The sequence below is a fragment of the Diorhabda sublineata genome, chromosome 5, assembly GCF_026230105.1.
Source record: "Diorhabda sublineata isolate icDioSubl1.1 chromosome 5, icDioSubl1.1, whole genome shotgun sequence".
Classification (NCBI taxonomy): Eukaryota; Metazoa; Arthropoda; class Insecta; order Coleoptera; family Chrysomelidae; genus Diorhabda; species Diorhabda sublineata.
Window position 1 is genome coordinate 36,724,533 of NC_079478.1, and position 15,864 is coordinate 36,740,396.

Sequence of the window (15,864 nt, forward strand, 5' to 3'; positions counted from 1 at the left end):
GGTTGTTTGAAAAGTTTTCAACTAACTAACAACCAAGGGACAATTTTTTTCAATAATCAACATTTTACTACGACGATTCCAGTGGCGTGGTTAAATTTATTTTGATCTTTCTGTTTTAATTGCGTCTTTTAATGTATATCTACAAGGGTTGTTTGAAAAGTTTCCAACTAACTAACAACCAAGGGACAATTTTTTTCAATAATCAACATTTTACTACGACGATTCCAGTGGCGTGGTTAAATTTATTTTGATCGGTCTGTTTTAATTGCGTCTTTTAATGTATATCTACAAGGGTTGTTTGAAAAGTTTTCAACTAACTAACAACCAAGGGACAATTTTTTTCAATAATCATCATTTTACGACGATTCCAGTGGCGTGGTTGAATTTATTTTCATCATTCTGTTTTAATTGCGTCTTTTAATGTATATCTATAAGGGTTGTTTGAAAAGTTTCCAACTAACTAACAACCAAGGGACAATTTTTTTCAATAATCATCATTTTACGACGATTCCAGTGGCGTGGTTAAATTTATTTTCATCATTCTGTTTTAATTGCGTCTTTTAATGTATATCTGCAAGGGTTGTTTGAAAAGTTTTCAACTAACTAACAACCAAGGGACAATGTTTTTCAATAATCATCATTTTACGACGATTCCAGTGGCGTGGTTAAATTTATTTTGATCGTTCTGTTTTAATTGCGTCTTTCAATGTATATCTACAAGGGTTGTTTGAAAAGTTTTCAACTAACTAACAACCAAGGGACAATTTTTTTCAATAATCATCATTTTACGACGATTCCAGTGGCGTAGTTAAATTTATTTTGATCTTTCTGTTTTAATTGCGTCCTTTAATGTATATTTACAAGGGTTGTTTGAAAAGTTTTCAACTAACTAACAACCAAGGGACAATTTTTTTCAATAATCAACATTTTACTACGACGATTCCAGTGGCGTGGTTAAATTTATTTTGATCTTTCTGTTTTAATTGCGTCTTTTAATGTATATCTACAAGGGTTGTTTGAAAAGTTTCCAACTAACTAACAACCAAGGGACAATTTTTTTCAATAATCATCATTTTACGACGATTCCAGTGGCGTGGTTAAATTTATTTTCATCATTCTGTTTTAATTGCGTCTTTTAATGTATATCTACAAGGGTTGTTTGAAAAGTTTTCAACTAACTAACAACCAAGGGACAATTTTTTTCAATAATCATTTTACGACGATTCCAGAGGCGTGGTTAAATTTATTTTCATCATTCTGTTTTAATTGCGTCCTTTAATGTATACTTACAAGGGTTGTTTGAAAAGTTTTCAACTAACTAACAACCAAGGGACAATGTTTTTCAATAATCATCATTTTACGACGATTCCAGTGGCGTGGTTAAATTTATTTTCATCATTCTGTTTTAATTGCGTCCTTTAATGTATACTTACAAGGGTTGTTTGAAAAGTTTTCAACTAACTAACAACCAAGGGACAATGTTTTTCAATAATCAACATTTTACTACGACGATTCCAGTGGCGTGGTTAAATTTATTTTGATCTTTCTGTTTTAATTGCGTCCTTTAATGTATATTTACAAGGGTTGTTTGAAAAGTTTTCAACTAACTAACAACCAAGGGACAATTTTTTTCAATAATCAACATTTTACTACGACGATTCCAGTGGCGTGGTTAAATTTATTTTGATCTTTCTGTTTTAATTGCGTCTTTTAATGTATATCTACAAGGGTTGTTTGAAAAGTTTCCAACTAACTAACAACCAAGGGACAATTTTTTTCAATAATCATCATTTTACGACGATTCCAGTGGCGTGGTTAAATTTATTTTCATCATTCTGTTTTAATTGCGTCTTTTAATGTATATCTACAAGGGTTGTTTGAAAAGTTTTCAACTAACTAACAACCAAGGGACAATTTTTTTCAATAATCATTTTACGACGATTCCAGAGGCGTGGTTAAATTTATTTTGATCTTTCTGTTTTAATTGCGTCTTTCAATGTATATCTACAAGGGTTGTTTGAAAAGTTTTCAACTAACTAACAACCAAGGGACAATTTTTTTCAATAATCATCATTTTACGACGATTCCAGTGGCGTAGTTAAATTTATTTTGATCTTTCTGTTTTAATTGCGTCCTTTAATGTATATTTACAAGGGTTGTTTGAAAAGTTTTCAACTAACTAACAACCAAGGGACAATTTTTTTCAATAATCAACATTTTACTACGACGATTCCAGTGGCGTGGTTAAATTTATTTTGATCTTTCTGTTTTAATTGCGTCTTTTAATGTATATCTACAAGGGTTGTTTGAAAAGTTTCCAACTAACTAACAACCAAGGGACAATTTTTTTCAATAATCATCATTTTACGACGATTCCAGTGGCGTGGTTAAATTTATTTTCATCATTCTGTTTTAATTGCGTCTTTTAATGTATATCTACAAGGGTTGTTTGAAAAGTTTTCAACTAACTAACAACCAAGGGACAATTTTTTTCAATAATCATTTTACGACGATTCCAGAGGCGTGGTTAAATTTATTTTGATCTTTCTGTTTTAATTGCGTCTTTCAATGTATATCTACAAGGGTTGTTTGAAAAGTTTTCAACTAACTAACAACCAAGGGACAATTTTTTTCAATAATCATCATTTTACGACGATTCCAGTGGCGTGGTTAAATTTATTTTCATCATTCTGTTTTAATTGCGTCTTTTAATGTATATCTACAAGGGTTGTTTGAAAAGTTTTCAACTAACTAACAACCAAGGGACAATTTTTTTCAATAATCATTTTACGACGATTCCAGAGGCGTGGTTAAATTTATTTTGATCTTTCTGTTTTAATTGCGTCTTTCAATGTATATCTACAAGGGTTGTTTGAAAAGTTTTCAACTAACTAACAACCAAGGGACAATTTTTTTCAATAATCATCATTTTACGACGATTCCAGTGGCGTAGTTAAATTTATTTTGATCTTTCTGTTTTAATTGCGTCCTTTAATGTATATTTACAAGGGTTGTTTGAAAAGTTTTCAACTAACTAACAACCAAGGGACAATTTTTTTCAATAATCAACATTTTACTACGACGATTCCAGTGGCGTGGTTAAATTTATTTTGATCTTTCTGTTTTAATTGCGTCTTTTAATGTATATCTACAAGGGTTGTTTGAAAAGTTTCCAACTAACTAACAACCAAGGGACAATTTTTTTCAATAATCATCATTTTACGACGATTCCAGTGGCGTGGTTAAATTTATTTTCATCATTCTGTTTTAATTGCGTCTTTTAATGTATATCTACAAGGGTTGTTTGAAAAGTTTTCAACTAACTAACAACCAAGGGACAATTTTTTTCAATAATCATTTTACGACGATTCCAGAGGCGTGGTTAAATTTATTTTGATCTTTCTGTTTTAATTGCGTCTTTCAATGTATATCTACAAGGGTTGTTTGAAAAGTTTTCAACTAACTAACAACCAAGGGACAATTTTTTTCAATAATCATCATTTTACGACGATTCCAGTGGCGTAGTTAAATTTATTTTGATCTTTCTGTTTTAATTGCGTCCTTTAATGTATATTTACAAGGGTTGTTTGAAAAGTTTTCAACTAACTAACAACCAAGGGACAATTTTTTTCAATAATCAACATTTTACTACGACGATTCCAGTGGCGTGGTTAAATTTATTTTGATCTTTCTGTTTTAATTGCGTCCTTTAATGTATATTTACAAGGGTTGTTTGAAAAGTTTTCAACTAACTAACAACCAAGGGACAATTTTTTTCAATAATCAACATTTTACTACGACGATTCCAGTGGCGTGGTTAAATTTATTTTGATCTTTCTGTTTTAATTGCGTCTTTTAATGTATATCTACAAGGGTTGTTTGAAAAGTTTCCAACTAACTAACAACCAAGGGACAATTTTTTTCAATAATCATCATTTTACGACGATTCCAGTGGCGTGGTTAAATTTATTTTCATCATTCTGTTTTAATTGCGTCTTTTAATGTATATCTACAAGGGTTGTTTGAAAAGTTTTCAACTAACTAACAACCAAGGGACAATTTTTTTCAATAATCATTTTACGACGATTCCAGAGGCGTGGTTAAATTTATTTTGATCTTTCTGTTTTAATTGCGTCTTTTAATGTATATCTACAAGGGTTGTTTGAAAAGTTTTCAACTAACTAACAACCAAGGGACAATTTTTTTCAATAATCAACATTTTACTACGACGATTCCAGTGGCGTGGTTAAATTTATTTTGATCTTTCTGTTTTAATTGCGTCCTTTAATGTATATTTACAAGGGTTGTTTGAAAAGTTTTCAACTAACTAACAACCAAGGGACAATTTTTTTCAATAATCAACATTTTACTACGACGATTCCAGTGGCGTGGTTAAATTTATTTTGATCTTTCTGTTTTAATTGCGTCTTTTAATGTATATCTACAAGGGTTGTTTGAAAAGTTTCCAACTAACTAACAACCAAGGGACAATTTTTTTCAATAATCATCATTTTACGACGATTCCAGTGGCGTAGTTAAATTTATTTTGATCTTTCTGTTTTAATTGCGTCCTTTAATGTATATTTACAAGGGTTGTTTGAAAAGTTTTCAACTAACTAACAACCAAGGGACAATTTTTTTCAATAATCAACATTTTACTACGACGATTCCAGTGGCGTGGTTAAATTTATTTTGATCTTTCTGTTTTAATTGCGTCTTTTAATGTATATCTACAAGGGTTGTTTGAAAAGTTTCCAACTAACTAACAACCAAGGGACAATTTTTTTCAATAATCATCATTTTACGACGATTCCAGTGGCGTGGTTAAATTTATTTTCATCATTCTGTTTTAATTGCGTCTTTTAATGTATATCTACAAGGGTTGTTTGAAAAGTTTTCAACTAACTAACAACCAAGGGACAATTTTTTTCAATAATCATTTTACGACGATTCCAGAGGCGTGGTTAAATTTATTTTGATCTTTCTGTTTTAATTGCGTCCTTTAATGTATACTTACAAGGGTTGTTTGAAAAGTTTTCAACTAACTAACAACCAAGGGACAATGTTTTTCAATAATCATCATTTTACGACGATTCCAGTGGCGTGGTTAAATTTATTTTGATCGTTCTGTTTTAATTGCGTCTTTCAATGTATATCTACAAGGGTTGTTTGAAAAGTTTTCAACTAACTAACAACCAAGGGACAATTTTTTTCAATAATCAACATTTTACTACGACGATTCCAGTGGCGTGGTTAAATTTATTTTGATCGGTCTGTTTTAATTGCGTCTTTTAATGTATATCTACAAGGGTTGTTTGAAAAGTTTTCAACTAACTAACAACCAAGGGACAATTTTTTTCAATAATCATCATTTTACGACGATTCCAGTGGCGTGGTTGAATTTATTTTCATCATTCTGTTTTAATTGCGTCTTTTAATGTATATCTGCAAGGGTTGTTTGAAAAGTTTTCAACTAACTAACAACCAAGGGACAATTTTTTTCAATAATCATCATTTTACGACGATTCCAGTGGCGTGGTTAAATTTATTTTCATCGTTCTGTTTTAATTGCGTCTTTTAATGTACAATATCTACAAGGGTTGTTTGAAAAGTTTTCAACTAACTAACAACCAAGGGACAATTTTTTTCAATAATCATCATTTTACGACGATTCCAGTGGCGTGGTTAAATTTATTTTCATCATTCTGTTTTAATTGCGTCTTTTAATGTATATCTGCAAGGGTTGTTTGAAAAGTTTTCAACTAACTAACAACCAAGGGACAATGTTTTTCAATAATCAACATTTTACGACGATTCCAGTGGCGTGGTTAAATTTATTTTCATCGTTCTGTTTTAATTGCGTCTTTTAATGTACAATATCTACAAGGGTTGTTTGAAAAGTTTTCAACTAACTAACAACCAAGGGACAATTTTTTTCAATAATCATCATTTTACGACGATTCCAGTGGCGTGGTTAAATTTATTTTCATCATTCTGTTTTAATTGCGTCTTTTAATGTATATCTGCAAGGGTTGTTTGAAAAGTTTTCAACTAACTAACAACCAAGGGACAATTTTTTTCAATAATCAACATTTTACGACGATTCCAGTGGCGTAGTTAAATTATTTTGATCGTTCTAATCAAATCGTGTCTTTTAAAAATTACAAGGGTTGTTTAAAAAGTTTGAAGACTTTGACGTGTAAGTGAAATTGAAGGTTATAAAACACGAAAACATAAATTTAGATAATTTACTATACTGTCCTCGTATTCTTCGTCTACTATTTAAAAGTACATATAAATCAAAAGAGACCTTAAGTCCAAGGGCTTAGTTAGATAAGATTAGAAGGTACTCCCATGAATTTACGGTTTTTTTTATATTATTTGACAAGGGATCAGACCGTTGGGTAACTAAACAAGTCAAAGGCCTTAAAAAAAAATGTATAACAACGTGTTCGGAATTTAAATGTAGACGCAACTCCCAGAGATTTATTTTTAATGACAAAAAATAATTTCCGTCAAACATTTTCTATACGATAACGTCTTCTAGGTTAAAATAATTTGCGGCGACGCGATGTTGCCAGATTTGTGATTAAATACCATTAAATTTTACGGTCGGAATGTTTTTTAATACTAACAAACATTCTTACAGCATTGCCGCGCGTTTTCAGTTAGAAATATCAGATTTACTTATAGTCAATTCGTACACCAAGTGAAAGCAATAAAAATAAGATCTACGTGAATATTTTGATACAGGGAAGTTTGCATTTGAATGGACTATGGGATATTTTTATTTGGCGGATTAGCGACCGTGTTTTTTTACAGATACACCGTAGATATGTTCAAAAAAGGTTATCGTAAAGTGTTGGACGTGGACGATTTATATAATCCGATTAGAAGCGATAGAAGTGCTTTACTTGGAGACAGATTAGAAAAGTACGTATAAGCATTTTATTTTATTTTATTTTGTATTGAAAGCAAAATAACAATAACGCCCGTTGTTTTCTTTCATAAAAAAATGGTGTTTATGTTAATTTTTTTTTTTTACGATTATGATTTTAAAGTGGTTTCACGTTACAAACAACTGACGCGATAAGTCGAAACTATTTTTTTTTTTTTTTGTTGATTTTAATATAATTATTGTCTGTTGAGAAACTTTTTATTTCGCAACTTGGCCTGTTACACTGAGAAAAATTGTTATGAATAATGGGAATTCGTTGGAAATATTCTGAGAGATGGAATATTTAGTTGGATTGTTTAGTAGTCTACAGTTTGCCTTTAGGGACTGTCTTTTGCTAAAAAACACTGTCATCAGTTTTTAGAGACTATTTTTTTCAAAAATCAAGTATTATTTATCTTTACACACTGTATTTTTCGAAAATAAACTGTCATTTGTCTGAAAAGACATTTTGTATTCAAAACGAACCGTCATCTGTCTTTGGAGTTTGTTTTTTCTCAAAAATACGACAGTTTTTGTATCCGAATACTGTATTTTCGAAAATAAACTGTCATTTGTCATTAGAGACAGTTTTTTCTCGAAAATAAACCGTCATTCGTCTCTAAAGACATTTTGTATTCAAAACGAACCGTCATCTGTCTTTGGAGTTTGTTTTTTCTCAAAAATACGACAGTTTTTGGTTCCGAATACTGTATTTTCGAAAATAAACTGTCATTTGTCATTAGAGACAGTTTTTTCTCAAAAATAAACCGTCATTCGTCTCTAAAGACATTTTGTATTCAAAACGAACCGTCATCTGTCTTTGGAGTTTGTTTTTTCTCAAAAATACGACAGTTTTTGGTTCCGAATACTGTATTTTCGAAAATAAACTGTCATTTGTCATTAGAGACAGTTTTTTCTCGAAAATAAACCATCATTCGTCTCTAAAGACATTTTGTATTCAAAACGAACCGTCATCTGTCTTTGGAGTTTGTTTTTTCTCAAAAATACGACAGTTTTTGGTTCCGAATACTGTATTTTCGAAAATAAACTGTCATTTGTCATTAGAGACAGTTTTTTCTCAAAAATAAACCGTCATTCGTCTCTAAAGACATTTTGTATTCAAAACGAACCGTCATCTGTCTTTGGAGTTTGTTTTTTCTCAAAAATACGACAGTTTTTGTATCCGAATACTGTATTTTCGAAAATAAACTGTCATTTGTCATTAGAGACAGTTTTTTCTCGAAAATAAACCGTCATTCGTCTCTAAAGACATTTTGTATTCAAAACGAACCGTCATCTGTCTTTGGAGTTTGTTTTTTCTCAAAAATACGACAGTTTTTGTATCCGAATACTGTATTTTCGAAAATAAACTGTCATTTGTCATTAGAGACAGTTTTTTCTCAAAAATAAACCGTCATTCGTCTCTAAAGACATTTTGTATTCAAAACGAACCGTCATCTGTCTTTGGAGTTTGTTTTTTCTCAAAAATACGACAGTTTTTGGTTCCGAATACTGTATTTTCGAAAATAAACTGTCATTTGTCATTAGAGACAGTTTTTTCTCGAAAATAAACCGTCATTCGTCTCTAAAGACATTTTGTATTCAAAACGAACCGTCATCTGTCTTTGGAGTTTGTTTTTTCTCAAAAATACGACAGTTTTTGTATCCGAATACTGTATTTTCGAAAATAAACTGTCATTTGTCATTAGAGACAGTTTTTTCTCAAAAATAAACCGTCATTCGTCTCTAAAGACATTTTGTATTCAAAACGAACCGTCATCTGTCTTTGGAGTTTGTTTTTTCTCAAAAATACGACAGTTTTTGTATCCGAATACTGTATTTTCGAAAATAAACTGTCATTTGTCATTAGAGACAGTTTTTTCTCGAAAATAAACCGTCATTCGTCTCTAAAGACATTTTGTATTCAAAACGAACCGTCATCTGTCTTTGGAGTTTGTTTTTTCTCAAAAATACGACAGTTTTTGTATCCGAATACTGTATTTTCGAAAATAAACTGTCATTTGTCATTAGAGACAGTTTTTTCTCAAAAATAAACCGTCATTCGTCTCTAAAGACATTTTGTATTCAAAACGAACCGTCATCTGTCTTTGGAGTTTGTTTTTTCTCAAAAATACGACAGTTTTTGGTTCCGAATACTGTATTTTCGAAAATAAACTGTCATTTGTCATTAGAGACAGTTTTTTCTCGAAAATAAACCGTCATTCGTCTCTAAAGACATTTTGTATTCAAAACGAACCGTCATCTGTCTTTGGAGTTTGTTTTTTCTCAAAAATACGACAGTTTTTGGTTCCGAATACTGTATTTTCGAAAATAAACTGTCATTTGTCATTAGAGACAGTTTTTTCTCGAAAATAAACCGTCATTCGTCTCTAAAGACATTTTGTATTCAAAACGAACCGTCATCTGTCTTTGGAGTTTGTTTTTTCTCAAAAATACGACAGTTTTTGGTTCCGAATACTGTATTTTCGAAAATAAACTGTCATTTGTCATTAGAGACAGTTTTTTCTCGAAAATAAACCGTCATTCGTCTCTAAAGACATTTTGTATTCAAAACGAACCGTCATCTGTCTTTGGAGTTTGTTTTTTCTCAAAAATACGACAGTTTTTGGTTCCGAATACTGTATTTTCGAAAATAAACTGTCATTTGTCATTAGAGACAGTTTTTTCTCGAAAATAAACCGTCATTCGTCTCTAAAGACATTTTATATTCAAAACGAACCGTCATCTGTCTTTGGAGTTTGTTTTTTCTCAAAAATACGACAGTTTTTGGTTCCGAATACTGTATTTTCGAAAATAAACTGTCATTTGTCATTAGAGACAGTTTTTTCTCGAAAATAAACCGTCATTCGTCTCTAAAGACATTTTGTATTCAAAACGAACCGTCATCTGTCTTTGGAGTTTGTTTTTTCTCAAAAATACGACAGTTTTTGGTTCCGAATACTGTATTTTCGAAAATAAACTGTCATTTGTCATTAGAGACAGTTTTTTCTCGAAAATAAACCGTCATTCGTCTCTAAAGACATTTTGTATTCAAAACGAACCGTCATCTGTCTTTGGAGTTTGTTTTTTCTCAAAAATACGACAGTTTTTGGTTCCGAATACTGTATTTTCGAAAATAAACTGTCATTTGTCATTAGAGACAGTTTTTTCTCGAAAATAAACCGTCATTCGTCTCTAAAGACATTTTGTTTCCAAAACGAACTGTTATTTGTTTATAATAATTTGAATATGCCGCAAATTGCAAATAGCAACAGGACCGCACTACATAAATAAAAATTCACAAATTAATAACACTCGAAATGTTACAATCAACAAACAAGATCTTGACATCGCTTTCAAGTCATCATTTAAGACAACAGACAGCCGATTCGTATAAGAGATTAAGTTTTGCACACCTTAACAGGATCTTCATTATGTTTAAAAGTCGATTCGTGAACTTGACGTTCCTTCGTCGCCGTTAACAGCCTTTTATAGACAGACGTTGGAATTCCGTCGATTTTAAACGGTTAAACAAGATTTTCGTGTTATAATATGAACCTCGTCCCCGTAATCGGTTAATTTTCCGATAAAAACATTTCCCTAGAATACAGATAAACCGTTGAAAACCGGCAACACCGACAAGATCGTCCGTAAATCGAATTTTTGTATATCGCCCGTTGTTCGGGCAATAAACGTTTACGTACGGTACTAAAATCGATAACGGTGTTGCCGATATCAAAAAATTTCTTTATTTATGAAGAATTTTGCGTTAAATTTACAAATCGAACCATAGAACTTGGATAAACAGTGTTTATTGTATCCGAGGCGCAGCCGAGGCGCGAAAACGTTTCGAATTGGATTTAAGCGTTCGAGCAGGTCCGTATTCAAAAATTTCCTGTCGTTTTTCAGAAAATGGAACAAACATCTATCGAAACCGAACAAGACCGAACGGCGACCGAGCCTTTTGAGAACGTTAGTCGCCACCTTTTGGCCGGAATATTTATTTTTAGGTTGTATTTTGGTGACGATGGATCTGTTGGTGAGATTAACCCAACCTATAATGTTGGGTAACATGTTGACGTATTTCCGACCGGGTTCGACTACGACGAAGACCGAAGCGCTCTATTACGCCGGCGCGCTCGTCGCCTTGAACGGAGCCAGCGCGCTTTTGATAAATCAATATATCATGAACGCTTTTCATTACGGTATGAAAATCAGAGCGGCCGTTTGTTCGTTGATATACAGGAAGGTTGGTAAATGGGAAAATTTCGTTCCACCTGGTATAAAAATTGTTGTTTCAGGCTCTTAGATTGAGTAAAACGGCTCTGGGGGAGACCGCCTCCGGTAAAATCGTCAATTTGTTATCGAATGACGTCAGTAGGTTCGATATAGTATCGATTTTCATCCACCACATGTGGGTTTCCCCCACATCGGCCATCATCATCATGTATTTTTTATATTCGGAAGCGGGGTATGCGGGAATATTGGGGATATTGGTCGTTTTTTTAGTCGTCCCGTTACAATGTAAGTAATAGCAAGTTTTTTTTTTGTTTTTGATAATAAATAATTTTACTTGGTCCACCCTGTATCATCCGTTCCTGAGATATTGTACCCACCCGGTACAATGAAAACTGTTAATTAGTTAAATATTATCAATATCAAATATCGGATAATTTTACGTGAATAAATATTTTTAATTTCAAATAAAAACTGTTATTTTGGAACGTAGAAATTACGAATTATCCCATCTCTAAAATAATACGTAAATTTTAAATTGTTACTAATTTCATAGGAATTCAAAAAACAAAACTTCCAAATAAAAGTTAAATTTTGTAAGTAATACTAATAATTTTTTTTTAAAATAAATTTTACTTTGTCCACCCTGATATGGCCGATCTTAGTTACTCACCCAGTACAATTACAATAAAAACTGTTAATTGGTTAACGATGTAAATGTTAATATTAAATTTTACATAAATACAATTTTTTAATTTCAAATAAAAACTGTTATTTTGGAACGTAGAAATTACGAATTATCCCATCTCTACAATAATACGTAAATTTTAAATTGTTACTAATTTAATAGGAAACTGTAAACTACCATTGAAAACTGTGCTTTTAGTACATAACTTCACTACCAGAGTGCGGTGCCGTACGATCTAATATACAGAAATTTGTAACTTTCATTGAATAGACAGGGCCGTATTGAAACTAAAATTATATCTATGGCGGTATTAAAAATTTTAGTTTGTGATAAAATAAGAATAATTGGATTCTCGTTCTAATTAAATAAATTGAATTAAATAACTTAAAGGATACGAAATAAATTTGTAAGGAATTATTTGATATCTTCCTTAGTGTATGGGTGAAAAAAATTAATAAAAAAATGTTTTTTCCGAATTATGAAAAAACTTTGAATTCAAAAAACAAAACTTCCAAATAAAAGTTATACATTGTAAGTAATACTAATAATTTTTTTTAATAATAAATAATTTTACTTTGTCCACCCTGATATGGCCGATCTTAGTTACCCACCCAGTACAATTACAATAAAAACTGTTAATTGGTTAACGATGTAAATTTTAATATTAAATTTTACATAAATACAATTTTTTAATTTCAAATAAAAACTGTTATTTTGGAACGTAGAAATTACGAATTATCCCATCTCTACAATAATACGTAAATTTTAAATTGTTACTAATTTAATAGGAAACTGTAAACTACCATTGAAAACTGTGCTTTTAGTACATAACTTCACTACCAGAGTGCGGTGCCGTACGATCTAATATACAGAAATTTGTAACTTTCATTGAATAGACAGGGCCGTATTGAAACTAAAATTATATCTATGGCGGTATTAAAAATTTTAGTTTGTGATAAAATAAGAATAATTGGATTCTCGTTCTAATTAAATAAATTGAATTAAATAACTTAAAGGATACGAAATAAATTTGTAAGGAATTATTTGATATCTTCCTTAGTGTATGGGTGAAAAAAATTAATAAAAAAATGTTTTTTCCGAATTATGAAAAAACTTTGAATTTAAAAAACAAAACCTCCAAATAAAAGTTATACATTGTAAGTAATACTAATAATTTTTTTTAATAATAAATAATTTTACTTTGTCCACCCTGATATGGCCGATCTTAGTTACCCACCCAGTACAATTACAATAAAAACTGTTAATTGGTTAACGATGTAAATTTTAATATTAAATTTTACATAAATACAATTTTTTAATTTCAAATAAAAACTGTTATTTTGGAACGTAGAAATTACGAATTACCCCATCTCTATACAATAACACGTAAATTTTAATTTGTTACTAGTTTCGCCATCTATACTTTTAAAACTGAACCTACGACCTGATTTATAGTAGGAAACTATATTATTACTAATTATTTGGTATCTTCCTTAGAGTAGAGGTGAAAAAAATTGACAAAACGTTTTTTTCCGAATAATGAAAAACGTATAAGCTAAAAAAGAAAACTTCCAAATAAAAGTTTTATATTGCAAGTAATACTTATAACTTTTTTTTATAATAAATAATTTTACATTGCACACCCTGTATCATCCGTTCATGTGATATCAATTATTGGATAATTTTATTTAAATATAATTTCAATTTCATATAATTGTCAAATAAAAACTGTTATTTTGGAACGTACAAATTACGAATTACCCCATCTCTATACAATAACACGTAAATTTTAATTTGTTACTAGTTTCGCCATCTATACTTTTAATACTGAACCTACGACGTGATTTATAGTAGGAAACTATAAACTACTATTGAAAACTGTGCTTTTAGTACATAACTTCACTACCAGATTGCGGTGCCGTATTATGTCTATATTTAATATACAGAAATTTGTAGCTTCCATTAACAAGTAATAGACAGGGCCGTATTGGTATCTTCCTCAGTGTAGGGGTAAAAAAATTAATGAAAAAATGTTTCAAAATTTCTATTAATTAATTATTGATGATTTTTCATAAAATAGTAAAAAAATCGAGACACATCGAATCAATTGAGAATATATTTCATGTTAGAATTGATTTTTAATAAAATTATGATGATACGAGGGTTGCTACATAAGTTTTGTAATAAACAAAAAATATTCTCCATTGAAATCAATACACTTTTTCGTTTCTTTAAATTCAAATAGCACGTCCTGAGTACGTTCCTCATAAAAAATGTCAAACTTCAAGTTGTCAATGTCAGATTTGACGTATTGAAAACAATGTTGCCATATCTCAAAACTTCATTTCATTTTTATTGCAGCGTACACTGGAAAATTATCGGCGATCTATAGGAAACAGACGGCATTGAAAACTGACGAAAGAGTGAGGTTAATGGACGAAGTTATATCGGGTGTACAAGTTATAAAAATGTACGCTTGGGAAAAACCGTTCGAAAAATTGATAAAATACGCTAGAAAAGCCGAATTGAAAATAGTGACTAAATCGTCGTACGTCAGGGCGTTATTTATGACTTTCAATTTGTTTACTACGAGGGCAGCTCTATTTGCGACTCTATTGACCATGGTCCTCACGGACCAACAAATTACAGCGGCTAAAGTGAGTAAACTAAGAAAAACCGTGGTATCGTATTTGTGCTGATTTTTTTCAGGTGTTTGTGTTCATGTCGTACTTCAACACGCTTTCCCAAACGATGTCCGCCATGTTCGTCCGCGGTATAGCGGAAATCGCGGAATTGTTCGTGGCCATTAGAAGGGTTCAAAGTTTTTTATTGAACGAAGAATTCCACACGGTCATCAAATGCCAAAATAACAACGAAAAAATATTTTTCAACAAAACTTTGATCAGTTTAAAAGATCTAACCGTCAAATGGAATCTGGCTATCAAGGATAACGCTCTAAAAAAAATTAATCTCGACGTAAACGTGGGGAAATTAGTCGGAATCATCGGTCCGGTTGGAAGCGGGAAAAGTTCACTTTTACAGGTAAATTTTCCGGAAAATATCGATAATTCCATATCGATGACGTGTTTTATACGATTCCTGATCGAATTTTTGGTCCTCGTCCTGCTTATCCTTAAGTTGTAGCAGGATTTAAGACCCGAAACATCCTTCAGACGATGCTACAACTTCGCCGAATGCTTTCTTCTACTTTCAAAATGGAAAACGGGGAAAACTGATGAACCGGATGCTAATAATTATTCAAAACGGAATATTTTCGTTTTTTACATATATTTATATACAGTTTGTAGCACGAAAAACGATCCAAGGGGATAAAATACCGATTTATAACTCGAATTAATGTTTTTTTCGAGCTCACTCAGTATATTTTCGTTTTTTACATATATTTATATACAGATTGTATCACGAAAAACGATCCAAGGAGATAAAATACCGATTTATAACAAGAATTAGTGTTTTTTTCGAGCTCACTCTGTATATTTTCGTATATTTATATACAGATTGTATCACGAAAAACGATTCAAGGAGATAAAATACCGATTTATAACTCGAATTAGTGTTTTTTTCGAGCTCACTCTGTATATTTTCGTATATTTATATACAGATTGTATCACGAAAAACGATCCAAGGGGATAAAATACCGATTTATAACTCGAATTAGTGTTTTTTTTCGAGCTCACTCAGTATATTTTCGTTTTTTACATATATTTATATACAGTTTGTACCACGAAAAACGATCCAAGGGGATAAAATACCGATTTATAACTCGAATTAGTGTTTTTTTCGAGCTCACTCTGTATATTTTCGTTTTTTCGTATATTTATATACAGATTGTACCACGAAAAACCATCCAAGGAGATAAAATACCGATTTATAACTCGAATTAGTGTTTTTTTCGAGCTCACTCAGTATATTTTCGTTTTTTACATATATTTATATACAGATTGTACCACGAAAAACCATCCAAGGAGATAAAATACCGATT

At 31.1% G+C, this 15,864-nt stretch overlaps 1 protein-coding gene across 1 annotated transcript in view; it reads left to right on the forward strand.

Moving 5' to 3' along the window:
- The window catches only part of LOC130444242 (ATP-binding cassette sub-family C member 4-like), a 55,354-nt gene that overhangs the window by 19,911 nt on the left and 19,579 nt on the right, over positions 1–15,864 (forward strand). Inside the window, exons 4-8 of the mRNA XM_056779306.1 lie at positions 6,823–6,933; positions 10,847–11,186; positions 11,239–11,461; positions 14,223–14,518; positions 14,571–14,903. Of these exons, the coding sequence (XP_056635284.1) occupies positions 6,823–6,933; positions 10,847–11,186; positions 11,239–11,461; positions 14,223–14,518; positions 14,571–14,903 (1,303 nt within the window). The remainder of the gene's footprint in view (positions 1–6,822; positions 6,934–10,846; positions 11,187–11,238; positions 11,462–14,222; positions 14,519–14,570; positions 14,904–15,864) is intronic.